This window comes from Ischnura elegans, chromosome 6 (genome assembly GCF_921293095.1).
Source record: "Ischnura elegans chromosome 6, ioIscEleg1.1, whole genome shotgun sequence".
Lineage (NCBI taxonomy): Eukaryota > Metazoa > Arthropoda > Insecta > Odonata > Coenagrionidae > Ischnura > Ischnura elegans.
This window is the reverse complement of record NC_060251.1, coordinates 64,073,103-64,101,079: the sequence shown is the minus strand read 5'-3', so window position 1 is coordinate 64,101,079 and position 27,977 is coordinate 64,073,103. Positions and strand designations below refer to the sequence as shown.

At 39.8% G+C, this 27,977-nt stretch overlaps 1 protein-coding gene and 1 long non-coding RNA gene across 4 annotated transcripts in view; one reads left to right on the top strand and one right to left on the bottom strand.

Moving 5' to 3' along the window:
• Nucleotides 1-7,008, top strand: part of LOC124160880 (protein ECT2) — a 72,004-nt gene extending 64,996 nt beyond the window's left edge. For all 3 annotated transcript variants that reach the window (XM_046536988.1, XM_046536990.1, XM_046536989.1), the window contains 2 exons: nucleotides 108-285; nucleotides 5,054-7,008. In XM_046536988.1, coding sequence (XP_046392944.1) covers nucleotides 108-285; nucleotides 5,054-5,164 — 289 coding nt within the window. In that variant the 3' untranslated portion in view covers nucleotides 5,165-7,008. The remainder of the gene's footprint in view (nucleotides 1-107; nucleotides 286-5,053) is intronic.
• LOC124160881 lies at nucleotides 5,917-24,082 on the bottom strand. Its single transcript, XR_006865256.1, has 4 exons — nucleotides 23,815-24,082; nucleotides 23,468-23,686; nucleotides 21,564-21,682; nucleotides 5,917-7,108 (listed from the first exon to the last, which is right to left on the bottom strand). It is a non-coding gene; the product is annotated as an uncharacterized LOC124160881 (long non-coding RNA).
• Nucleotides 24,083-27,977: the final 3,895 nt, after the last annotated feature.

The window sequence follows — 27,977 nt, the reverse complement described above, 5'->3', positions numbered from 1 at the left end:
AGTGTTGGAATGGGTTAAAGTGCGGTGCTGGAACGTGTGTTATATTCAATGCTACCTGGTGAATTACTTGTCATGAATAATAAAATGATTTCTAACTATGCTTCTAGGTTTGCATCACGCACAAGAATGAAGGTTGGACGGGCTTTTAGCTTCAACAAAACTCCAACCAAACTGAAGCGTGCTGTGTCGTCAATGATGAGTCCATTTAACAGCTCTACTACTAACCTTCAATCTCCATCATCACAACTGGGTCAAATGAGACTGGCTAGCTGTAATAATCTCACGGTGAGACTCAAATTTCCTTAATGCTGCAATTTTGTAGTGATTTTCTTATAGAAGTACAGGGTTGTCCACTAATTTTAATTGCTATATTTGAAAGTTTAAACAACAAAAAATTTTCTTTTCTGTGCTCTATAAATATAATAAAAATCTCTCTCTAAAAAAAAGTGGTAAAATTTTATGCTGCACTGAAACAGTCTACTGCCATGTAAAGTAAGGAGTGATGTCAGCAGGTACTGTTCTTGCCTTTGTCACCGTTCACTCCATACTATGAGCATTGAGATAATCGTGATCAGGGTAATCACTGATCTAACAACATTGCTGATAAAAAACTGCCAAAAAATATATATAATGAGATAGTGGCAAGTAAGGGCTACATTATCTTTCTAATTGCCTGCAACTTTGGCATAAACGCCTGATATACAGTAGAATCCTGATATAACATTTTTCATGGGGGACAAAATTTAAAACACTAAATGAGGACCAGCCATTTTTTTCATGTTTTAGGGTCTGCAATGATTTGAATGGCTTTCTATGAATAAATAATATATTTTAAAATCACTATAAGATGCCACACAGTGGAATAGCCAGGAATGTCATTTGGGGGGTGTGGGGAGAATTAAAAAAAAAGATTAGAAATTAGAGGGTTTTAAACCAATTTTAACACTTTTCATAATGGAAACAACTTCACTTTTCAAAAAAATCTCATGTAATTATATGAACTTTCAGCATTTTGTTTTCTATAATGAAGGAGCAAAGTAATTGAGTTTTGGGGGAGGGGGAATCCCAGACCCCACCCTCTCGCAATGCCACTGGTGCCATATGCGGCAAAAAATTCATTGATTAGGTAAATGTTCTTATCCCTTAAAGACTGTTGCGTAACAATTTGCCGGAAAGAGTTAAATAAATTGGGAAGTAAAATAAAGCAATGAGTGGATTATATTTTAAGAAAATTATGACATATATTAACTTAAAAGCATTCCTACGCAGAATATTACAATGAACTTGATTCCATTTTTACTCTTTTCAGTGGCCTTGATGAATTAAAAAATCTTATTCCATGCATGAGAGTGACATGTAGCTGACTATAGCAAGTCTAAAATAATATAAATATGTATAATTCCCCAAAAAATCCTCATCATTGCATCATTAAAGACAAGTGTAATAAAGAGACAGTAGAAGATCCTTAATCTGTAATTCTGCACTGCGGAATATCAATTTAACGGAAGGTTATCTGGATAATTTTTATATTGCTCACATAGGGCATTAATCAGGACCCCAAAAAATAAACACTAAATGTGGAAAAACATTGAATGCAAAAACCTTAAATCCGGATCTGACTGTAGTCTTAATAGAAGGGAACACTCAAAATTAAAAATTGGTTTTTGTTATTTAAAACCAAAAAGATATGCATGAAAAACACACACGCCAAATTTTAGAGCTCAAATTCAATTTGTAACCGAGATAAGTAGCTTTGAATGTCCGCTAGGAGCTTCGGCCACGCCCACGGCGCGAAACGTATTTCTATTGGCTGACGCCGCGTGACGTGTGAACCTCATGAATGTCGCGAGAGTAATGCTTGAAGAAGCCGTAAACACACTGCGTTCGTGGAAATAGTGATAATAAGTTTATCATCATGGCGAAACACAGTATTAATTTTGTTCTGGCAGACACCATAAGTGTACTGACATTGTTAACACGGACTCTGGACAATTTTTTGCCTCAAAAATAATCATTTCATTGAAATTAAACTTCTTAAGATGAAATGTTTACACTTTTGAAAGAGACAGTAATCACGGTAATTATCGTGGATGTTTTAATTTGTGGACTTACCATCATAAAATCCTTTACTTATTACTGGTTTTTGGTTTCCGGATGTAAATTGTGAAATAAATGAACAGATGTGCTATAGTTATAGCTGTTTTCTTGCCCTCTGAAGGGAGAAAATTCGGGGTTCTCTCCGTTTATTTTAGGATTAGCATTCAGATTTCGTTGGAACAGCATTTTTTTAAAGCAGAGGTCTCGCTTTGGTCCACCTATGTTCCTGATAAATGTTCAAGTCAGTTTTGTATTAAGAAAAATGGTAAACAATTGTCATCAAAATGAAAGAGTAACTCAGAGATGGGGATTTTTACATGAAAATATCCTTAAGTCCACTTATATTTACGTCAGAGTTACGCGTTCAGTCACTTTCAAAAGTTTTAGGACAAATTTTGTTGCACCACTTCTGCTTCTCAAGGAAATTTAGTATCCTATACACCTTTCGTAGTTATCTGCTGCACTCCGCTGACATTCAGCTTGTGATTATATACATGCACACAAAGGGACAAATTATTTTATACTGCAAATTTATCATTCCACTTCTATTTATGTAGGGTGTAATGATTATTTCGTGAGCATTTACTGCATACTTGCACCGGTTTTTACCCTTAGTGGTTAAAGTAATTATTATATGAGTTTTGTTATATGACGGGTCGCGGCGGCGGTGGCCTAGTGAGCAATGCTTTGAGCTCGGTTAGTGAAGACTGAGGGGTCGGGACTGTCTCTCATAATTTCCTCAGCTCCTTTTCCTACTTATTAACAGGTTTTTTATAATCGTAATTTCTCTGTATTTGATATTATGATTTTATTATTGCCGATGCGAATTTTTAAAATTAAGAGAAAAATCGTGGATAAAATCCTGGCGTTAGCATTAACGTACAGTTTGAAGTCTGGCGAAAGGAGTCACACATTATAATTTATTATTTGTCAATTATTCTTTTTCGATTAATGATAGTTCAAACTATTTGCTAGCATTCATTCAGTAAGTATTTGCCTCCGATTTCTCTGTTTTATTGTAAGAATTGCAAAGTTATCCCTGTTTTTTATTTACTATTTGTTCTTATATTTATAGACCTGGCGGCACCGGGAGTCAAATGTGCTTATTTCTGTTTATCGTTAGTAATTCTATATCATATATGATATAGAATTACTCACTCAAATTTGGACTCCAGGAACACTATAGTGTTCCTGGAGTCCAAATTTGAGATTATCATGTATTAGTTTGTACTATTTGAACCATAACCAGGTTAGCGTCGAAGACCCTTTCCGTTGCAGTGGTTGGCTTTTAATGCGCAAAATAGAAACAAAGAGTGAAAACCGGGGCAAATATGCAGTAAATGCACACGAAATAATTTTTCGAATTCAAGTTGAAACTTCAAACTGCTCTAGGGGCGAAATTATTCTGCGCTCAATGGTAAAATTTGGTGAGAGCCTTTCTTACACCCATTGCTTTATAAATCGGGCAAAATATTTGGTAGTGTAATCCCTTCTATTGCTGCTGTTAGAGTGCTACTTTTGGTTGCATCCAATGTGTCCTTTACATCATTTTCTCATTACCTAACCCTGCATGTGGGCTTAGTGACACCTAGCACCCATTCACCGCCCTCTGTTAACTCTCCCTCTTTCCGATTACTTCCCCATTCACCCTGCCATGTTTGTATATCTTTGTGTGCGTTGATGGCCGATTTGGTGACTTCCAGTTTCAATGCTGTCTTTTCTCGCAACTTCACCGTTCATAGGTATGGCCCAAGAATATCCTTGCTGTCCTTTTAACTGTGCATTTCACCAAATTGTGTTTCTTACATTGTCTCATATGATCCCATGAAGAGGTCAAAATGACCATTAATTCCAAGTTTTAAGTTTCTCCTTTTCTGGGTACTATTCTTCCTGAGCAGTGCCGGGTGGCTGGCTAGTAGATAGTTACTAATTTCATGAACAGGGCATGAAAGTTTTGCTGCTTATAACCATGCATGATATGTCTGCTATAGCCACAAATACATGTTTTGTTTTTGCAAAATCTGTGGATTGTGTTTAAGGAAGAGTATTCAATGTGCTAGAAGGAATATATTTTATTTAAAGTTGCAGTAAATCTGGAGGTAATGATATCATAATTCTCTGAAGTAATACACGAGCAGTCGTTCCATTTATATAGTTCCATTTATATATATGCATACATTCTTGGTTTAGTTAGACATTTTTCAGTGTGCCTTCTAGCGATTGGAATGGATCCAAAGGAATACACTCATAGTTTTGTCATATTTACATGAACTGAAGATGGTGGTCATCCCCTAACAGTGATTCTGAGCATTTATGTGCTGCCAGCTGACCTCACTGCAAATTTTCAACATGACTTCCCATTTTTGCAGCCTTAAAATTTCACATTTTTTCAGGGCATATTATAAGCCTATAATAGGCTCCACATATACAACAATTTTTTTCGGCTGTTTTCAATTGTAGTGGACAACCCTAATGGTGGTATTTTTAAAGTATATGAATGTGATTTTTTAACTGCAAAACCCACTAACTGATTAAATTTCATTTGAATTTCCTGCTATGTAATCCCTATTTTTTTTAACCAAAAAGTGGTCAGCTACCATGAAAAAATTAATACCATTTCTAATGTAATGGAATATTAAAGAAAGTGGTCCTTGCAGGTGACTTAAAATTTATGTCAAGCTCAGCCTCAGAAGATATTTGTTAAGTATGGAATTTTAGTGCTGCTTAGTATATTACTGGTATTGTGTGAAACGATAAATGTGATGTGTTTTTGCCTAATCTGTTAGTTAATGAAATTCACGTGCCTGTGGCTAAGTCTGGGGTGAGCTCTTCCCTCACCTTTCCAATCCAACTGTCACGTTGAAACACAGAGTGAGTGAGGGATTACATGGATTTGTATTTTTTTAAAGAAAATTTTCAGTTTTCTAACTAAAATATTTCTCTTTAAAATTTTCAGGAACTCGGCGCCCCTTCAAATAGTGAAGGCACGTTTGCCCCTATCTCCGTCCTGCCTTCTAGGAAGGTCAAAAGTTCCTCTCTGAATGTTGCTACTCTCAGGAGGCTCTGAGAAAATCGTTGAGGAATTTTTACCTATTTAATCCTGTAACTAAGGCTGTATTGCTTTAATTAATTTAATTCGCTTATTTTTTCTAATGATATAATCCAAGCTTAATGCTCATCACACGATAAATGCCTCTGGGATGTGGCCCGTGGCCAACCATGACTAATATTCAACCATTCCCAATGTTACCTGTAATATATGTATTGTTCATATCGAGAGATTGTAATTTTATGTGTATAGAATTTTTTATTATTTGATTTATATGGGCAATATTAATTTTGGACTTACATATTTAGCCTATGACTATATACTTGCAAAAATAGTTCACATACAATTTGCTGAATGTTTAAGGGTAAGACTTGCAAAGGTATGAACACAGTTCTTATGTACTATTATTCTTCCTTTAAGTTTATGTGTACAGAATTTTATATTATTTGATTTATATGAGCAATTTTAATTTTGGACTTCAGAATTTCATGTATGACTATATACTTCCAAAACTAGTTCACATACAATTTGCGGAGTGTTTAATGGTAATATTTGCCGAGGTATGAACACAATTCTTGTGTACTAGAGTTACCTTTTTTTTATAATTATTCTGCAGGGCTTGGATGACTATGAGTGAATGCTGGAACAATCTCATTGGTTGCATGGTAGCTTTATTTTCAGTGCTGAGAAAGATGTTTCTTGTCATGAGGAAACTTCCCTCTTAACTGTATCTCCCTTATTGTGACTGATGGAGGATTATTTTTCCTTGCTGTTCAGTATTCAAAATGTGGCCATATTTTTTTAAGTTGACTTTTGTGGGAAAGCTGTTTTCTGTGTCTGTTGGTTCTAATTTTAAGCATCAGTATTGGCATCACTCCCAAGCACATATTCTCCTCAGGCTGAAGGGCTTTTGCCATATCTCTCATACTACAGTGGAAACAGTGAAGGTCAAACAATTTCTGGATAGATTTTCACACATATGTCATTGTTTTCACTGAATGCAGTTAGTCTATCATTTTTTTCAGTTAAAATAATAGTGACCTGTACAGGTGTTGTGTTGTTCTTGATCATATGACAGGAATGATGGAATCAATTTATAGTCAGCTGTGTAAATAGGGAATAACTTCAGTCATTCTCTGCCTTTTACTTTGCCAAAGAAAACTTTTTTTCGTATGAACATTTTTTTATCCCTTGCCATCAGCCATGTGTCTACAATCTCCTCAACATTGTGATATAATTTGACTTCCAATTTGATGAGGTGAAAAATTGCATGGTGAAGTCTTTTTAATCTTGTATTGTTTGCAGCATCACTTGTGTAATACTCTGTGTTGTGTGTGTACTTGTTGAGTATGTGATTTATATACCACTTGCAAATTGACTGTGAATGAGCAATCTCAATAGCCTAGCTCCTGCAGTTAAAAAGTAATGCAATTATATTATAAATATTATTCGTACATATCATTCTTTAGTGTCCGGTGTCAGTGTGAGTGTTTTCTTTCTCTTCTTGAACATGGCTGCTGTTTTTGTGCTGAAAAGTCATCTCATTAGTGTTTAGTAAGTTGATCGTATGATAATTTTGCTTAACTCCAGTGATTTAAGTGAATGCAGGTTATCATTTTTTATAATCTTTCATACCAATGTAAGAAATGGTTGTGAAAGTCACTTGGAAGACTTTTTATCCAATTATTTCAAAGTGCCTACAAGAAACTCATGGGCAAGTGGGCATTGTGGTTGACATATGATCACATTGTTAAATATGTATATGTCCCGAAATGGTTATTTTTGAGAAGTTGTTTTATATATAAATTTATATCCTGTTGTATTGTATATATTTCTAAGAATCATAAAGGTATATTGTGTACAATTTTTTCAAATGCTGATTTGTGGATAGAACGTAGATTATTTCTGGTATCTAATTCGTGACATTTTGTCTGCAGTAACTGGTTCATATTTTTTTAAGCCCTGGAAAGTAATCAAGAGTTGTCATGATGAATGTAGCTTGACATGCTCCTGAAGTGAGCTAAGAGCTATTGGGGTGAGCATGCTTTAGAGGTGACAGATTTGATTTGAGTTCTATTACAGAAACCATCTAAGTAATAGGAAAAATGTGAATGCAAACCTGTATTTGTACAGGAGTAAGGCATTCTGGTAGATGGTTATGATGAATGTAGGAATATTAATAATTTCCGGTGAACATTACCAGCAAATAATTCGATTCATTTGAAGAGAGTCAATCTGTAAAACAGCTATTGAGTAAGGCAGTTTTATTGAATCATATTCTAATGTTAGTGGAACTTTTGAAACTGCATGCTGTGGGTTGAACAAGTGCAATAGTAATGTTAATATTTCACAGTACTAAAATATATTGATATTGGTGAAATTAATAATAGTGAACCCCTGAAAATGTTTTAATACATTGTGTTTTACAAAATTACAAGAAAAATAATGAGCCCATTTTAACTTAATGGTTGGAATAAAAAGACCCTTGAACGTCATCAAGGTTATGAATGAGGAAAATCAAGGATTTTGATAAAAGAGTTCAAATGGAAATGGAGTACCAATAGTCCTCGTGACTTCTATGCCATTCTAAGCAACTAAGAAATTTTGCATTACAGACCATCTGGGGAGTTAGTGTTTGGGTTTGTTTGACAAATGCTCATTTGGGATCAGAGATTAGATGGTGAATTTTTTCATGCCATAGTCTGGAGCTTTACAATAAAGATATATTATTGAACAGCTTCCGTCTTTTAAGGCCACTGGTGACATCTGGTCCGGCAAACAATTCACTTCCAAACCTGGAGTGAATCCACTTGTATTTTTCGGCTTTCTCTATCTTTGATGAGCTTTTATAACAAATTGGAATTTAGGAGGAGCCAGTTTTTCAGTGGCTTTTCAATGTAATGAAATTTTTTCCTATGCTTGCCCCTCAGTTTTATAAAATATTATCCTGGTTAACAAAAATAACTAAGTGGGCAATCTAAAATTCTCCCAAATATTATTTGATGAATTATGCTAAATTAATTGATGAGAATATTACAGCCCATATATAGATTATTCTGCATAGGTGACTTCACTTTTACCATTCATAGCCATAACTGCAGAAACAATTTTGAATGATGAGAATGAAATTTGTAAATTAATGCATCTTGAGGAACCTCGCATTTGATGTATCTGCGGGGTAGGGCCAAGTTAGACTGCCTTCAAAAGATAGCCTCTCTTGAAAAATGGTGAATCTACAGAGATTTGACGTTTCCCAATCAAATTAAGGGCTTATATGAAACTCCTTAGCATCCCTCTACATGCCAACTCATTTTCAACAATCATACCCATGAGCGTATCGTTGCTCTAAAAGAGCAGGTAAATATCATCGTAATGGAAATAATATGCAGTGTTAGATATGAGGGTTATGAGTAATGTTTACCAAACTGAGATATTAGACTATTCTGCTCATATCTTCTCAAACAGGTTAACTGAATGGTATACGTGCTCATAAAAATCATTTTATGTATGTTGCTATCACCTACAAAAGTTGATTTTCAATGTACGTATATAAACCGATATAAGTCACGATGTTATTGACTGACGGCAGGGTGACGTCTTCGCCCTCACGAAGGTCACTCGTTCGAGTTCCGCCTGGGTAGGTTGCCCTTATTCAGGTCATGGATGTTAATGATTGTCTGTTTTTACTAGCTATCAATCTCCCCCTCACCGAAATAAAGGCCAAATTAGGTAAGGAAAAATGTGCTTTTACCGGGGCAATGAAGATATTAAAATATCCATCGTCTGAATAGGGTAGTTTCCTTCATCAAAGAAAACGAAAGGCATTGACTGCGATTCGTTACCCACCATTAGTGTATTCATAATATACAAATTATTTGGTTTTAGAAATACCGGTTTAGACGAATGGCAAGGGTCAATTATATCCTCATTTGAAAAAGGCCAGATTGGCGCCCATGCGATGCCACTCCACGTGACGCCACAGGGACCTAGTTTCTACACGAGAGGATAGGAGTTTTACATCGTCTGAGGTTACCGATGCATGCATGAGGCACAGAGCTCAGGGAAACATGTCTTAATAATCACCTGTTAAAACTGGCTAAGGTAGGAAAGTTTTCTTCGTTTGATAAGGTACTAATAATCCTTATTTAAGCCAAGTGCTACCTGCTAGCATCCTGCGTCGTATCAGCGCTCAGCGCTTGTCAGAGCCTCGCCCCAAGGTCACCTCTCTTGCGGCTGCGGGAACCAGAACGACGTCACACGGAGTTTTCCCGACATTTATACTTACTCGTCGCGTTTTCGCGCGCTTGAAAATGTTCAATTTTCATTTAATCTCGAAAAATAGATATCGTCATTTAAACATCTAAAAGCGTGAAATACGTACTCCAGGAGTAATAATCTTTCGATTTAGGCAATAAAAAAAAAGGAAACCACCCTATTCCTGGCGGTGAGCAGCCGAGTACAATGGGGCAATGAGTGCATTCTGCCGCACTCGGCTAAGCAGATCATGACGTCATGATCATTGGGTGAGAAGGTACCGGAGGAATATCCAACTTTCTTGGCCGAATCCAAGTACGAAGCAAAGCCCTCACTTTTCCCTTCTCCTCCATGGTGATCGGAAGTGGAGTGGTATGTCTACGCTCACTATACGGCATACTGCTCAGTTCCACGACGTGAGCAAGTGAACATCCAGTACGGCCGAATGCTCCTCATCATTCCGTTCCTCAAACATACGTCTATAATTTATGTTATTAATACGAAATATAATGCAATGATAAGGCCTAAAAACGGCCTTTATTTAGCAGACAAATAACAAGGTATCGGTAGTCCACTTTATGAGCAGTATAGCACTGACTTCGTGGATAGACTATCAGTCGAATTTGGTCAAGTACCGATATAAATGTGGAATTAGTGCGTGGTGTGGATAGCAGTGGGACAGGGGATGCTGGATAGACTGTATAGCCTGTATAGGAATATATAATGATATTTAGATTAATCTTTGCTGGATAGGCTTGGCTTCGATTGCTTTAATCGATATACTCTTCGATAGCTCCTGCGATGACAAATGAACTGCGTTATCGATTCTGATTTCCGTCATCTCTCATTTTGAATTGATCACAGGTGTAAGTGTTTCGTGTTGCAGTTTCATACATCTTGGAGGAAAGAGGAACGTTTCTCTATTGTCACTAAAACCCATTTGCTCCACCAAAGGTTAATAGGATTTTGCTTGCTACTACCTCATTCAGAACAAGTTGACGGCGAAGAATAAGAACATTACAAGAGAATCAACTGAATCGATTCCCTCGTTCGAAGAAAAATCATCGAAGCTCCACGAAGGATAGTTGTCTGGGAAGCTGTCCATCGCACATTAAATAAGGTAATCAATTCATAATATTTTGCACGCAGCACCCAGGTGTATGGTCGTATGATTTGTCGTGTACGTTATCTCGATGTTTTATTGTTATAGCATACATTCGTAAAACGTTGGCAATTGCGTTTTAGATATGTTGGTGTAGCTTACAGCTAATATAGGTGGAAAGACTTATCGGGATTCCAACCGGGTGACAGCCTTCAGCGCTGCCGACGCTTTTGTCTCGGTATTTATCGTAGACTGCATGTGGCATCCAGATCTGCCTTTCTACGTACTTTTCACTGGGAAAGTACTCAAATTTTTATTGCTATAATGACTGGGCCTCGTATATAGTCGATCAATTAGCTGGAAATTGTGAAGTCAAATACTTTGTTGCGAAAATAAAAATAAAAAGAAGCTGCAGTTAAAAGTTAATGACTTAATTTTGATCCATGCTGAGGAATTGATTCGATATTATAATCTCTCATTCCAAGTTAAGATATGGCATCAGGAAGACTATTTTTATTCAATTACTTTGAAGTGCCTACGAGAAGTGCTGTAGTTGGGAACAAAATGTAGGCGGTACCTACTCATCAAAATTTGCTAACAGCTGAATATCAGGGTTCCCACTCAACCCTGAAAACCTTAAAACCGTGAATTTCGTCTACCGTGAAAAAACCTGGGAAAAGCCGTGAATTTTGTCAATGAACCTTAAAAATCTCTTAAATTTGATTTTAAGGCCGTTTTACACGGTACACGGAACAGTGGCGGATACAGACGGGGGGCGCAGGGGGCGCGCGCCCCCCCTTTGCGGGGCCACCCGTATTGCCAAACATAGCAGAACCATAATTTTAACTTTTTTATATCATAAGATGGCATTGTCTTGAATGTGTGTTAAATCACTTTAGTTAAAATTTCTGAAGCTCTGCATGTGACTTGATTATTGTTTATTGCGATAAAAGTAAAGGTAACTCAAGATGTCTTTTGCGCCCCCCCCCCTTGAATTTTCTCTGTATCCGCCACTGACACGGAATTGCGCAGGTTAGAGCTGCATTAATTTCTAAAATGGCGTGGAATTGCGCGAATGCATGAACGAAATTAGAACAGGGGCTATTTTGCCGTCTCGCATCCACGCATTCTCGCATGTGTTCTAGCAATTCACCGCTTTACACGACGCAATTTTGATTGCGCCTTCACACGTACATCAGACTGCGCAATTCCGTGTACTGTGTAAAACGGCCTTTAGAACTACGATTGATAGATCAAAAGAAAATTCGATATTTTGTTCAAGAGCCAAGGCCGAGTCACGTGCGGACGCTGTCCACCTATTTATCTGCACGCGTGTATTCGAAGCGCAATTATTGGTCCGTATGCTATGACGAAACATTGACCTGAAGCCAGTGGCGGTTTGCCCATAAGGACTCTCGGACGCCGCCCCTCCCAAATATTTGAAAAAGTAAAAAAAAATAAATAAATATCCATTAATTTATAATTATACATTGATTAATGAAAGTGTTTTTCAGTCCCATACATCGAAAGTGTTGGAAAAAAACGAAAAGAAATAGCGCGAAAAGTTCGTATTTGTAGCCGTGGGGCGCTGGCCAGAACGTCCCAATCCATCCCCATGCTATTATATGGAGAGTAGTAGTGGTGGGGGCTGCTGGTGCTATGACGCGTCTAACATGCTGCCTTACGGAAGCCTTGGGACGTCGTCCGAGATTGCGCAGAGCGACGAGTGAGTTGACATCGCTGCGCAGGCCGGCGGGCGTATAATCTGGCGTCTACTTGGTGCTGCCACAGAAAAGGGACCTACGGAATCAGAATGGTCACTGTACTGGGTGTAGTTATACGATTTTAATTTTTAATTGCTGGTAGGTATTGCTACAGTAAATAAATTATCCCATTATGCTTGCGTTTTTTGGTGTTTGAATTCCGGAACACATAAAATCCAACCAGTTAAAGGCCGTATTGACGAAGGAAAACTATTCTCGAGTATTTGCCACAGTTCTGTTATGATTACGAATTTCAAGAACCTTGGGGAAACTAATATTATAATATTTAGGCCTTAACAATGTATTAATATCTTCCCGATGATTATAAATGCGGTACCTATTTTTCAGATAAATTTATCATAAGACCTGCAGTATTAGGAAAAATCAGTTAACATTCCCCACTGATTTATAATTTAAGAAATAGGTGCGTGCGTGATAGGGTGAATGATTAAACATGATTTAACCCGGAAAACGTGACTTTAAATAGAGTCATTCAATGAATGTCAAGAAGTGCCGCGTACAATGCACCTTTTGTGTGTAGGTTCATCATTTTTCTAGCCGTCCTTGTTGTGTTAGTTCATGTTCACCTAATTCATCAGCGGCAGAGCGGTAGCTGTCTGACGGAAAATGTCCACTTGGGTCTGATTTAAGTGGCTTCGAAGAGTTCATATCAGTGCGGAGATCCTTACAGCTCCCATCTGTGGCTCAGAGTCGTCTTCTTTTACGATCTAGAATTTCTATATTATTATATCATGGCAATGATTTCGAAGTCATGGTTATTTCAAATGCGACCCGTTGGCGTCTCGTGTGTTTACCACATATGAATCTTAGACTCAAGGAGATGGTCCGTGACGTCCTTTGTTTGCTTGAATGCCTTTGCTGACCTTAAATTCGTCCCTCAGCTGAATCAGCATTAGTGGACCACGACTTCTATCTCCCTTGAGTCGTCCTTATAGTAACGGCAAGACTCTTGGAAAGAACGGAGTGAAATGAGTTCAGACATCATTTTCGAGGAGTTAACTGTGCGTAATTGCCGATTAAGAAGTTTCTTAGTGCTGTGTGTACATTCAAGAAGACAATTTTGAATTAATCAACAGTGCTTGTTTTTTTTAGGGAAATATAGGGAAAAATTGTCCCAATTCTGTGTCCAGGCACCTTGTTCTTTTTGGTGGTATTTTTCGTCGGCCTATTTTGTGTCGTCCCTTGTTTATTTATAGACTAGTGCCCTTGTCATGTGTTCAATCGGAAAGAAATTGTTGTCCGGCGCTGATTTCAACGAACGTGTAATTGATCACTTTGCTGGACAAAAGGAAAGAAGGATGGACTTCTGCAATATAACTAAAGGCATGTGAGTATTTCATATTTTGTCAAAAATGTGTGAGAAATGTTTAATTATTGATTTTAAATCATACTGTATTCAAGAATCATCGCGAACACCGGCATCAAAGTTTACATCTGCAATAGGAAAGCGCGCGCATTCTAGTAGTGTTTGTTGCCTAGTGGAATTCAGTGACACTCCCCTCCCTCCTCAGGGGTTACAAGTGTCATTGCTACCTAAATCATTGCAAATGTTGTATAGATTTGACAAATAACGTATTATGATTGCAAAACGAACAACAGAAGTGTATTGCGGGCATATCCGCACGAAGAATGTATGCGATAAAACCTAAAGTTACGAATTTTCGTTTGTATTTGCAAAATATCGCAGCAAATATATTTTTATTCTTCAAGATCATTGATCAGTATAATCGAGAGTCCGGAATAAGCCGATCCGTATGACCGAGAGTCTGTGGCATTTAGTATTTATTAATCAAGATTTATTAGGAAAACTAGGTATTTTTGTTGAAAAAAACGGAACATATGGCATCACAAAATTTAATTCCTAGATTGCCGTAAAACTTAATAAAATACACGAAATATTAAAAAATTATGACCCCCCGGTGGAGTGCGCCCCCCCTAGCATTTGACTCACGAGCCGCCACTGCCTGAAGCCTGTAATTGGAAGACCGGTAACCAAAGTGTTCATTATCCCTGTCGAAAAATACAGACACTTCTTCGCTTCCCTGCCACCCTCAATTTTCCCACTCACAACCTTTAGCCGGCCCTGAATTTTGCCAACGATGAGAGGCTTTCATACTTAAGTACTGCGTCCGCATTCACGGCGTCTGTCGCGTTTTTTTTTTTTTTTACTTTTACTTAACGTGCGGCCTGTGATTGTTACGTGATCAATATTTATAAAAAAATGACTTTTCAACAGACCGTGAATTTGATGACATTTAAACCGGGAAAACCTGGAAGAAACCGTGAATTTTATAATTTAGTTAGAATGGGAACCTTGAATATGTGTTATACATCCGGCCGCGATTTTAATGTCAAACTCCAACACTTACATTAGTTCCAAGTTGTGCCAAAAGATAACTCTGACTTGTCATTTCCGATTTTTCTTTCTGAAATCCATTGGACAATTTACAGTAGGGCTATTTTTTACAGATTTAAAAAGGTAGTTTAACCGGTACGCTTATGACGAGTTTGGATTTTAGAGGGTACGCCGTACCGGCCCATCTACAGCACTGTCTACAAGGAATTCACAGGCAAGTGAGCATTGTGGTTGACATAAGTAAATCACATTGTTAAATATCATCATATGTCCCGTAATTTATTTTTGAGAAGTCGTTTTATACTTAATTTTATACCCTGTTGTTAAGCGTGGGATTAAGTTAGAAGCTGAAATGAAAGTGGGAGGAATTATGTCAAAATTAGCGAGGATCGCGGATGATCAGGCGTTGATTAGCCAGTCAATAAGGAGGCTGCAGGCTATAGTGGATACGTTGGACAAGTGCTGCGAGGGGTATGGTACGAGAATTAATCATAAGAAGACCAGTGGCGGATACATATAGGGGCGCGCCCCTCCTTGCGGGTACGCCCGCATTGCAGAACCACAGTTGTAACTTTTTCACATCATAAGGTAGCATTATCTTTTAAGTGTGTATAATCAGTTTAAATGAAGCTGTCGTAAAATTTCCATATGACTCGATGACTTTTTATTACGATAAAAGTGAAGGTATAAATCTTTTGCTTCCCCCTTGAGTTTTTCCTATATCCACCACTGAAGAAGACCAAGGTTATGTGCTTTTATAAGCATCGAGAGCTAGGAATTTGAGGTTCAAGGGAAAAGTTGATGGAGAAAGACTAGAACAAGTAGAGCAATTCAGCTATATAGGCAGATCATCAGAGGAAAACGGATGCAGTAGTTAAGGACATTATGAAGAGAAGTGTATTAGCAAAGGAGGTATTCATGAACAGGAAGGAACTTATGGCAGGATCGTTAAGAGTTAAAAGTAAAAATTAGTGAAGAGTCTGATGTAGATTGTAGCTCTTTACGGTGCGGAAACATTTAAGAAGGAGGACGAGAGAAGACTGGAGCCATTCGAGATGTGGGCGTGGTGAAGATTGAAGAACGTTAAATGGACGGAGGGGAGGAGGAACGACGAAGTGCTGGACATGGTGGGCGAGGAAAGGCAGCTTCTTGATGAGATACGGAGGAGACAGACGGTATGGATGGAGCGAGTAGGTACTTAGCGGGGAGGGGAAGCGGGGTTGAAAACAGTGTTAGAGGGTAGAAGAAGCGAGCAAAGTCATGGAACGGATATTAGCAGCTGCAAAAGCGGGGTACGAATTCTAAAGGCAGTTTACCACGGGGCACGGAATTGCACAATCTGACGTGTATGCAAGAGCGAACCCAGGATCAAAACTAGGGGGTGGAGGCAAGCCATGGCTGTTCAAGTTATAGGTAAGATTTAAGCATGGAAAAAGTGAATGAAATTAACATTTTAACGGAAATGTGACAGCTCTTTATTTGGTTTAAAAGTTATTTGCTTGAAAAAATATTATTTTCCTTAAAGCCATTTGCTAGTTTTGCTCCTAGGGGGGAGCAGCTGCACCCTCCTGCCCCTCGCTGGGTACGCCCATGCGTGTGTACGAAACCCCAGTGAAAATTGCGTCGTGTAAAGTAGTGAATAGGGTGGTTTCCTATTATTTTTTTATTGCCTAAATCGAAAGATTATTACTCTTGGAGTATGTATTTAACCTTTTAGATTTTTTAATGACGATATCTATTTTTCGCGTTTAAACGAAAAGTGAAAATTTTCAAGCGCGTGAAAACGCGACGGCTAAGTATGAATGCCGGGAAAACTCCCATGTGACGTCGTTCAGGTTCCCGCTGCCGCAAGTGAGGTGACCTTGGGGCAAGGCTTTGAGCGCTGATACGACGCAGGATGCTGGCAGGTAGCAGAGTACCCTGCTAACTGGTGGCGCTTGGCTTAAATAATGATTATTAATACCTTATCAAACGAAGAAAACTTTCCGACCTTAGTCAGTTTTAATTAGGTGATTATTAAGAGATGTTTCCCTGAAGTCTGTGCCTAATGCATGCATTGGTAATCTCAGACGATGTATAACTCCAATACACTCATACAGAAACCTTGACATCACGTGGGGTGGCATCGCATGGGCGCCAATCTGGCCTTTTTCAAATGCAGCGAACTGGGAATCATAAAACCAAATAATTTGTATATTATGAATACACTAATGGTGGGTAACGAATCGCAATCAATGCCTTTTGTTTTCTTTGATGAAGGAAACTACCCTATTGTTTGCGTCTTTTCATTTTATTTGTTTTATTATGTTTGGGTTCAAGTTTACATTTTATTACTTGTTAATGTGTCAATTTTATTTTATGTGTATCTATGTTACCACCCGACCGAATGATCGACTTGTAACTTCAATAATAGATAATAAAATGCATAGCCTCAAAGTCGAACTTTCGCAAAAATTGCCCGCAAAGAACTTGACGCGTCGCGTCGCCTAGGGCATGGTTTGGCTTTGCCCGGTCCTGTCATTGCAAGAATAATATAAGGGTTATTATAACAGCAGCTAAAACTCCCAAGGTTGTAAAATTTTTCTGGCTGGGAGACAGGCTGAGATTAGCATCATTGGCTTTCGCAGTATATGCCAACACTGAGGGGAGATAAGCGATGGGGCGGTGGACGTTGGGGGAGGTGACTGACCTAAACTGACTGCACCCTTTAATACTGAATAACACTGAATATCCAGCGATGGCGGAAAAAATGACCGTTTCTCGCGATGGCTCGAGGGATGGGCTTTTCATCCCTTTTTCCATCACTCGGCACGTCCCTTTTACCGTAGCTGAAACCGTAGCTTGCACCGTCCTTTTACCAATCAGAACTCAAGACCGCTAACAGCCGCGCTTGGTATATATTTAGTTGAATGAAAGTTGTAAATACGGAAAGTGACAGAATAAGCTATGGAGAAAGGAACGGTGGGATTGACCGAGTGATTCAGAAAATGATGAGCCGAGCGATCACTCAATCACTCATTGGGTCCCTGGAGACCTATCGCTGGAGCTATCATTCTGAGGGACGGAAGAAATGATCGTGTGATTCATTCCTTAGATTTTGCTTATTATTGAAATTAGTAGGTAGCCCCCCGCATAGTACACCCTCACCTCATTTATACGAAATTTACGAGTAATCGTCATCGATCTTGTTTTAAGATGCAATTTTTATCTTAGCCAGCAAGTGTTCCTCAAGAGGTCAATAACCTCCCTCCTTGGAAATTTCTCTCGAGATGCATAGTAGTGAGTGATCAAAGAGCAGTAATGAGTCAACCACCGCTAATGAAATCTCCTCACCCGAAAAATACTCCCCCGTTTTTTTGCGAGGCGAAGAACTCAAAACTTAAATCTAGTATCATGTACGTATATATAGCGATGGATTTTTTGTTTAAGGTTACTTGAAGGTAATCTGACCCAAACTGATTGCGGTTTGGCTTCCGACAGTTGGCGTAGCGAGGGGGGGGGGTCCGGAATAAAAAACACCATTACTTTGCTTCATAAAAGAAAACATAATATCAAAAGATCACGAATTTTCAAAAGATTTCTTTGAAAAGTGAAATTTTTTCGATTATGAAACGTGTAAAAATTAGTTTAAAACCCTCAACTAAGTACCCTACTTTTAAAAATTACCCCCTGATTTTGGACCCCCTCCCGAACAAAATTCCTGGCTACCCCATTGGCTTCCGGGTTTTCCTCCGCGTCGATTCATCTTCATACTACAGTTTCGCTGTTGTAGAAGCAGGCGTCTTCTGGTGTGATATGTCGGATGAAAGCTTGCATGCAAACTTGAAGACGCCTGCTGCAACGCCGCCGAAACTGTCGTACGAAGATGAATCGACGCGGAGGATCACCCGGAAGCCAAACTGCGGGTACTCTGAATTGTGTACTTAAAGAATTCGGTATTTTTAAATAAGTTGAGCGTCTTATTGGCCGTAGTGAAAATGTCCCGTTCAATAAAGATAAATCCTATCTATATACAGCCCTCGTGGTGACTGACTCACTCATGGATACAAATTCCCGACCAGTTCTAGAAGTGCTGGAGAGCTGAAATTTGGCACGCGTGCGGGGAACCGGAAATGATTCGGAGGAAAAATCCGAAAACCGGAAGTTTCCGCCACGTGTCGTCGCTAGGACGACAAAATGGCCGAAATCGCGCTTTTTCCGGGGACCGTCTTCCGGTTTTTATTTTACTGCGCGCGAACCGTGCGTGCCACACGGATCGTTAATGCATTTTTTGAAAGCTGGTAAATGTAGTAACGTAATTATGCTATGTTATAAGTTTCTTTTTAAGAAATTTGCTGCCAAAATGGCGTCCAAAAATTGGTTTTTCGAAAAATATTTCATAACTTCCGCTCCCCTAGTCGTAATTACAGGTGTAGGATATTGAAAATGATTATTATATATGCTCATAACATAGTCTACGAAATGTAGGTAACGTTTTTCTTTCATCGTCCTTGGTTACTGAGAATAAAATTAAAATATTCCGAAAATCACCGAAAATTACGATTTTCAAAAGATTAACACAAGGTTTTGTCAATTTTAACTCAACCGATTTCTTTTAAACTTTGTAGTTACATACAGCTATGCATTGTCTTTCAGAAAACATAAACAGTTTAATAATTATTTAATGGATTTAACCGCGAAAAAATAAAAATGGCGGGCACTGCTAACATTTGTCAGGGACTGGTTTGCTTTTTATTGTATTACTTTCGAAATATGGATGTCATAGGGCACAATTCTTTTAGACATGACAGTAAATGAATGTGACCATATAGTACCGTCATCTTTTAACCCCCCGAAACCCCCTAAAAAATTAAAATTAGCATATAAGTAGCCTTGTCGGGTACCTTTCGTCACAATTCCGCCGCTTTTCCAATCCTTACCACTCATCGCTACGGAATAGGGTAGTTTCCTTCATCAAAGAAAACAAAAGGCAATAATTGCGATTCGTTACCCACCATTAGTGTATTCATAATATACAAATTATTTCGTTTTATAAATGCCGGTTTAGACGAATGGCAATGGTCCATTTTTATCCTCATTTGAAAAGGGCCAGATTGGCGCCCATGCGATGCCACTCCACGTGACGTCACAGGGACCTAGTTTCTATAGGAGAAGATAGGAGTTATACATCGTCTGAGGTTACCAATGCATGCATGAGGCGCAGAGCTCAGGGAAACATGTCTTAATAATCACTTATTAAAACTGGCTAAGGTCGGAAAGTTTTCCTCGTTTATTACGGTATTAATAATCCTTATTTAAGCCAAGCGCTACCAGCCAGCAGGGTACTAGGCTACCTGCTGGCAGCCTGCGACGTATCAGCGCTAAGCCTCGCCTCAAGGTCACCTCACCGGGCGGAGGGGGAACCAGAAATACGACGTACGGAGAGATTTCCCATCATTCCTACATACGCGTCACGTTTTCGCGCGCTTGAAAATTTTCACTTTTCATTTAATCGCTAAAAATAGATATTGTCATTTAAAAATCTAAAAGCGTGAAATACGTACTCCAGGAGTAATAATCTTTCGATTTAGGCAATAAAAAAATAATAGGAAACCACCCTATAGATGTGGACGATTGATGACCGCTGGCAGTAAAAACCTATAAACCCCCGGTAAACCCCCCCCCCAAAAAAATAAAATTTTCAAATAAGTCTACTTTTTAGGTCCTTTTCGTGACTATTCCACCGCCCCCAACGACTCATCCCCCCGACATTTATGTGAATGGATGGTGACCGCCAGGAGTACACACATTTAAACCCCCGGTATCCCCGTGAAATCCCCCCTAATGTAAAATGTGTCATTTAGTCTCCTATTTGGGAACTTCTCGCAAACATTACGCCGCACTACCCGTCCCCTCTGAGCTCTAGATCCGGAATATTTGGTGAGGGCGAGCCACCGTAAACCATACGGGAAAAAATACCAGAACACCCCCGATTACCTCCTGGAACATCGCCGAAAAAAAAATTAAACAAATTTAAACTCGCCTTTCCGAATAGTTTTCGACACAATTTAACCGATGCCCCTACCACTTATTAAAACCCCCGATAACCCCGTGAAACCTCCCAAAAAATTTCTAATAAATAGCCTCTCCAGGGAAAAGAATCGTAAGACCACTCTTCCGGTCCCCTAGGACTTATCGGCACGGAATTTATGAGAACTTTTAGTGACCACTGGTTAACACAAGTATAAAACCCCCGTTATTCCGTAGGAACCCCCCGAAATAAAAATGAAAAACTTGCCATTAAGTCTTCTTTTATGGGTACTTGTCGCCACTATTAATCCGCATTGCACTACCTTTTACAATCATCGCTACATGATCACTGTGGACTTTTGGTGACCGCATGCATAACACACTAAAATCCCCGAATCCCCCTGGGCACCCCTCTCGGTGGGGAAGACCATTTATAAGGACTAGGCGGAGCAGCCGCGGGGGGCTCCTCAACCCCAAGGCGGCGAAGCCGCCCCACAACGAGGAACTGGCGTAGGCGAGGGGGAGCTTCAGCAACCCCCGGGCGGCGTAGCCGCCCCGATGTTCAAGCGGCGCAACCGCTGTGGACTCCCCTCACCTCTGGGCGGCGAAGCCGCCCCTTAAACGAATGACGGTGAAACAGTTCCGAAATGCCCTCGCCCTCTGGCACACTAAACCCCCAGGCGGCGAAGCCGCCCTTCAGCGAGGAACGGCGAAGCCGTTCCGAGGAATGAGTGGGGCACCTCCCTACCCCCTGGCCGGCGAAGCCGGCCCCTAGCCGTGTTGAGATTATTCGAACTTCAAAACTCTTCGAACGACCACAAATGTAGACGGCGAAGCCGGAACCGGGGTTTTAAGGGGCGGAGCCCCTTAACGAGCGCGCGGAGCGTGCGAGTAAATAATATAAACGCTTACCTCGCAATAGTTGACCATTCTGACGTTATTGACAGCCGGATGTCCATAGTAAGGAAAGTTTCGCCGCTGACGGTGTGGAGCTGGCAATGCTCTTGATCTCGCATCAATGCTATCGTTAGCTGGTGAGAAATAATAGTGAAATTAGTGACTTTAGGTGAGAGGTAAAGCGTCTTGCAAAAAATATATCTACATCTATATAACACCTTGCGAGCCATCTCTAGGGTCTTTGGCAAGGGGTTATTAATCACCAGATGCAGTGTCCCACATACACACCACTCGGTCCAAATAACATTACGCATACTAATAAATTCTATACTATATAAAAATAACACTATTAAAATACTTCCAAAATATGCAAAGGCAAAAATTCACGACTACTAACGAAGACAATCTTCCTTTGAAGATAGAACATGCAAAACATGCTAAGAGAAATACTAGTAAAATCAGAAGCATACGTCAAGGAATGTATAAGTTAGTAAGCTACATTATCGGTCACCAAATCCATTTCTAAGTCCTAATGCTGTTGTTATATTCTCTTATAGATCGCGGATAAAATCGGCATTGTAAATCTATTTGTAATACATTCTATCTCTCTTATTTCATTTTTTATGGTATGATCAACCGTAGTATGTTGGCGTTCGTAAGATATGGCTCACTTCTTCGTAAAATAAACTGCTGATGAATTTACAGAATAGGTTAGTCTAGTTTTCAATCTACGATCTGACAGTGATTTCCATTCGAATAGTTCTAAGGGGTCAGTTACACTACATCTACATAATACCCGAGCGAGCCACCTGTATGCTGTTTGGCAGGGGGTGACCAATCACCAACATGCAGCATGCAAGAGGACCGCCACATGCACACCGCACGGTCATAGAAATAGTATGCATATGAGCAAAATATACATGCATATTCATGCAAAGACCAAACTTGCCAATGGTTAGTAATTCTTATAGCAAATCCATGCAAAGTTAGAACTATGGAAAAAAATGCAATGAGTCATCCTAGCGAGTGACGCCGTTAATTATATTAATTGAGACAGCGTTTCTAGGAGTGCGGTAATGTTAAGTGGAATTAGAGCGTATCTGTCATTTCATAAAAATGAACATGACCGTGCATTTATGGATTTTTAAAAGCGTTCCGTTCATTCGCAGTTAATATGCTATTTTCCATCTGAACATAACTCTTGCATTTACTAAAGATCATATAAATAAAATAAGAGAGATAACCTGTAGAACCGATACACTCAGAATGTCGTTTTTTCCACCATTAACAAGAGACTACCACCGCAGCGTTAAAAATTACAAATACCATAGATGACTTGTAGTTACGCATACTAATTTATGTATTCCTTAATGCATGTTTCTGAATTTTCTTAATATTTTTAAGAGCATATTTTTTGTGTTCTAGCTTCATGAGTAGATTGCCTTCATGAGTAGTTGGCAAGTTTTGCCTTTTCATGAATGTGGTACCGTGTGGTGTGTATGTAGGCTAGGGCGAATCCGGGATTTTTTTCTGTGGTGGGGTTTGGGGGACACCAGGGTCTGACAGGAGAACGGTCTTCTCATATTCGGGTTGAAAACTAAAAGCAATAATTTATCTACTAAATGTACTCTTAATTTTACCATAAAAATTAGTAATATGGAAATATTTATAACTTCTATATTGAAATATAAAATTATTTAATATTTGTATTGAAAATCTCGTTTATTTTTTAAGCGTATGGCGGGGGCACGTGCCCCTGTCCCTCCCCTCTAAATCCGCCTATGGATGTGGGAATCCTATTGCATGCTGGTGACTGATCACCCCCTGCCAAACACCCTGGACGTGGCTCGCAGGGTATAATGTAGGTACAGATGTTGGTGTACAACTAGTCTATTTTGTCAAAGAAATGCTAATCATACCTTTCGGGAGTACGTCACAGCATATATCCTCGTTTTCGCGGGACGGAAGAGGTTGTTGCTGCGATGGCTGCTTCTGCCGATGTGTCCGGTGCACCTGTGAAGGACTGAATTCGTTGGCCTCGAGTGCAGGGCGTCTGGAGAAGGTGAAGGATCATCCGTTGTACATTGTTGTCGTGGTGTCTTCCGTGGTCTTCGTCAGCTTACGGTAACGCCGGTCTCCTGGAAGTAAACATTCACCTCAGCCAGTCCAACGGTTATCTACGGGCGTGTTTTTACATGTCCAGCCGACGGTCACCGTTGAACCGTGCTTGAACCTTTAAATGAAGTCTCGAGCATACGAAGCGTACCTTGGACCCTTTGTCTTCTGACGCGTGCGGTCTGCGAGGCCTGGATTCCCGGTAACTCCCCCAATCACCCTCCTCTGTGTTCCGGGGGTCGACTCCCTTTATCGGTGACTAAGATGTCTCATGTTATCTCGGAGTGAGCTATTCGTGGATTTTCCCAGTGTGAATCATGCGGCGTCAAAGAACTTAGGGAGATTAAGCTAATTGGGGAGGTTATATTCATTCTCAGTGTGAAACCCATTAATGTTATCGGCTATCGGCAGGGCTGCTCAGAGGGCGGTCTGCAAAGGATAGGCCGTCAGTCCTGGTGCGGTAGGGGTGAAGGGTAAAGAACATCTCCCCATAAACCTTTGCGAATTAGACGTTTAACATTTAATTCGTTTAATTTTACATTAAGAATTCGATGCGAATTTTACAATTGCGAATATCAGCGACCCCCTATCCGCTTTAATATAAAGTTCCTGGAATTATATTAGTTATTTTCTCTTTTACTAGTGCCCTTAAAACTTAGTCAATTTCACTATTTTTATTTATTCCACTGGTTCAAATTTTACGCCTTTGTATGAGGATGAGACCATAGGTGGATATAGGGGGGGGGACCGGGGGGCACGTGCCCCCGGGTCCCCCCCCCCTCAGACCCTTAAAAAGTATGCAAGATTTTTAAAACGGTCCCGTTATAATTGCGTTCGTTTTGTATTACGGGGTGTACTTGTGCCCCCTCCCAGAACAAAATCCTGGGAATGGCCTTGTTTGTGCCTCCCTCCCCCCCCCAGAGAGAAATCCTCGATCCGCCCCTTGGTGGGGCAATCGCATTACATTCAAGTCTTCCTGACGACCTGTATTAACGAAACGGATTGAGATATCAAATTTTCCGTTTCTGGTATTGGAGTTAATGTCTTCAACAAGTATTGTAACCTTTACAGCATGCTTAAAAATCGCCGTTTTTATCTTCCTCTTGTCGCTGACTTTATCTTTTAAACCAATCAATCATATCTTAACGGAATTAAGAAGTTTTCCCGCAAAACTCTATTTTCAATCCACATTTACCAATCATGTATAATTTTTCAATCCTTGACCTCAAACATTTCTCAAAATCGTGGGTTGTAGTAAAATGAATTTGAATGTAAATTTTATGTTTCTTCTTCGTTTCGTTTTAAGATATATGTACGAACGAACTATGGATGGTCTCATGCAGGGGCGGATCCAGGATTTCTTTCTGGGGGGGTACAAGCAAAGCCGTATCCAGGGTTTTGCGCTGGGGAGGTACAAGGATACCTTGTAATACAAAACGAACGCAATGATATGGAACGTATTAAAAATCTTTCATATTTTTTAAGGGTCTGGGGGGGGATGTGCCCCCGTGCCACCCCCCCTAGATCCGCCTATGGTCTCATGGCCGAAATCAGGATTTCCTTGGAAGGGAAGGGGGGAAATACGTCGCGATGTAATGCAGTCCGCAGGAATTCCGAATCGTAAAATTTCTGTGGGATATCAACCCGATAATACCCCTCCTCTTGTTCGCCACGGATTATCTGGTCTGTTACTTCTAGTTTTTGTGGACCATATTGTCCTTTTTCCACCACGCGCGGAAGAATTAGTTGGTGTAAGTATCAATGGGCGTACCCAGCGGGGGGCAGGAAGGGACAGTTGCATCCCCCTAGAAGCAAAGGTAAATTTAGTTCCAAAAGTAAATTTTGAACAGATTTTCTTTAAATCCAAGAAAAGTGATATTAGAATGAAACATGCAATTAAAATAAAAAACATTTTTTCGGATCAAATAATTATAAAAACTAAGAAAGCGATGTTATAATTTTCTTGAAAATTTGGTTTCATTACCTTTTCTGTGTTATAACTCGAATGACCCCCCTTAACCCCTCTAGTTTTGATCCTGGGTACGCACTTGTAAGTATGAATCAATACATGGAAAACTATAGAATTATTAAAATTTCGTTATGCCAGACTGAGTTGAAATAACGGAAAAGAAGCGGTTTCCGCTTGTGGATTTCTATATTATCGATGCGCGGTGGAGTGTACAGTGCAGGGATTTAAATCCATTTTTCCTTATTCCCCTGATGAAAGGCGATAGTAACTGCAGCGGGTGTAATAGTTAACCCATTGAGACTGACCGGGGTCATCCTTATCGCTGACTTTTTTCATTTCATCAGTTAATCATTTGATGGCATCGACCAGCGAATGATTTAAGGTTGTGCAAAGGAAAGCACTGCATGTCGTAAATGTCTCGGTCATTAGTGACTGGATCACAGTGTGGCAGGTGCGGTATCTAAATTTTATTTTCAAAAGTATATTACTGATGATTTGGTGAAATGTTTGTCATTACCGTAGCATGTGTTCCAAAACGTATAAAAAAATCTGCGAGAGATACAGCTAATTAAAATAGTTAAAAGAATTAAGTTTCTTCTTTGATAAAAAGTGTCCCACTCTGCCCAAGTATTGGGTTAGTCAGTAACATAGAAATTTTAAATTAATTCGAGGTACTGAAGTCATTTAATCGCAATATTAGGTCAAATATCATGCAAACGAACATGTTAAATGGAAATCAACAAGTTGTGTTCAAAGTTATAGCCATACCTGCTGGGCGTGCTAGAACCTACTGCCGCCGCATTGGTTATGCGCACTTGAGTTAAATAAAATAACTAAATTACTTTAAGATGCACAAAATTATGAAAGCATAATTATCGTAGCGCTATTTTGCCATTTGTACATTAATCCACTTGGTAGATACCTACATATATTTCCAATAAATACTACATATTTCAATCACGTATCGAACATTGCAATTACTAAAGTTTGATCAAATTAAAATTGCTTTTTCGCGAGTAATGGGTTACCATAGTTGGTAAATTGATCGAAAACCTTTACAAACGGGTTGTTTTCGTTGCAATTATGATAAAAGTTTTTAATTCGTTTATAAGTTAAAGTTTTGTCGAAATTGACTGGGTCGGTTCCAGGCAAAATACTTACCGGCCAAACTGCCATTGTGTCGCCCCTCTACCGGGGGTTTAGGTGTCCCGGCCCTTAAGCAGACCCTGAAAATTAACGCAATATTGAGCTACGAAAGTTATGCTGTACCTAAATGCCCCATTTCTTTATTTAATTGTTTTTATCTACACTCTATTTCACATTAAGGCTGCCTCGATAGTCAAGAAGAAATAAAAGGCGAGAAATAGGTACATATATTTAAATAACAAGTGAGCGGAACGCTGTGCACTTTGATATTTGCAAATCAATTAATATTTAAAACCAAAAAATAAAACTATAATTAGCCTACAACATTTAAATAAAGAAAATGTTATTATAAAAAACTAGTTAAAAATTTGATCGCCTTCTCGAACTCCTTTTTTTAACTCGACGAAGTCATACCAAAAGCTTGCGTTTGTTTGTCGCATTCCACGAGTGGGATCTGATAAGAGAGATGCCATAGGCCAAGGTCATTGATCGGCTCTCCTCAGCCAGAGATGTAGAGGAGGGGAGTCTTAGAAGGAAAATCGTTTTAATATCATCTCCCCGTTGTTTAGTTGGCAGACAACCACTCGCGCTTATACATCTCTGAATAAATAACCTTGTCCATCCCGACTTTGACGCTTGCGGCCTTTAGAATGGGTCTTTATAGTAGTTGCGTAAATTGGATCTCCTTCCTCCTGGTACCGCTACTCGTCGCTCACGCTACCGAGTACAAGGTAATCTTAAAATTGGATCGTAGCGGAGTCAGCGGCGCGGCTCAAAATGTTGCTTGGACGCCACCTCGCGGATTGCCCTCGCAAGGCGTGACTCTGGTGTGCACCAAGGGCGAGTCCACCTCCCGGGACCCTTACTGTTCGTTCTCTCACTCCGAGGCGAACATCACTTGGACCAGGATATTGGTGGTCTCGAAGCAGGACAGCAGTAAGGAGGACGTGTACTGCGCCTCGACCTTCCGCGCGGGTAGCCAAACCACCGAGTCCGGCGTCCAAATGGTCACTTTCGTCCACAACCATACCGCCTGCTTCTCCCCCGGCAGCGACGGGCTCGACCTGGTGCGCCTGCGTACGCTGGAGAGCGATCTGCAGAGTGGTAGCCGCTACCGTTTGGTGCCGCGAGCGGACGGTCCGTTGTTCCACTTGAAGAACGTGAAGCGTGTCAAGTTCGAAGGTGTGACGCCGGAGATG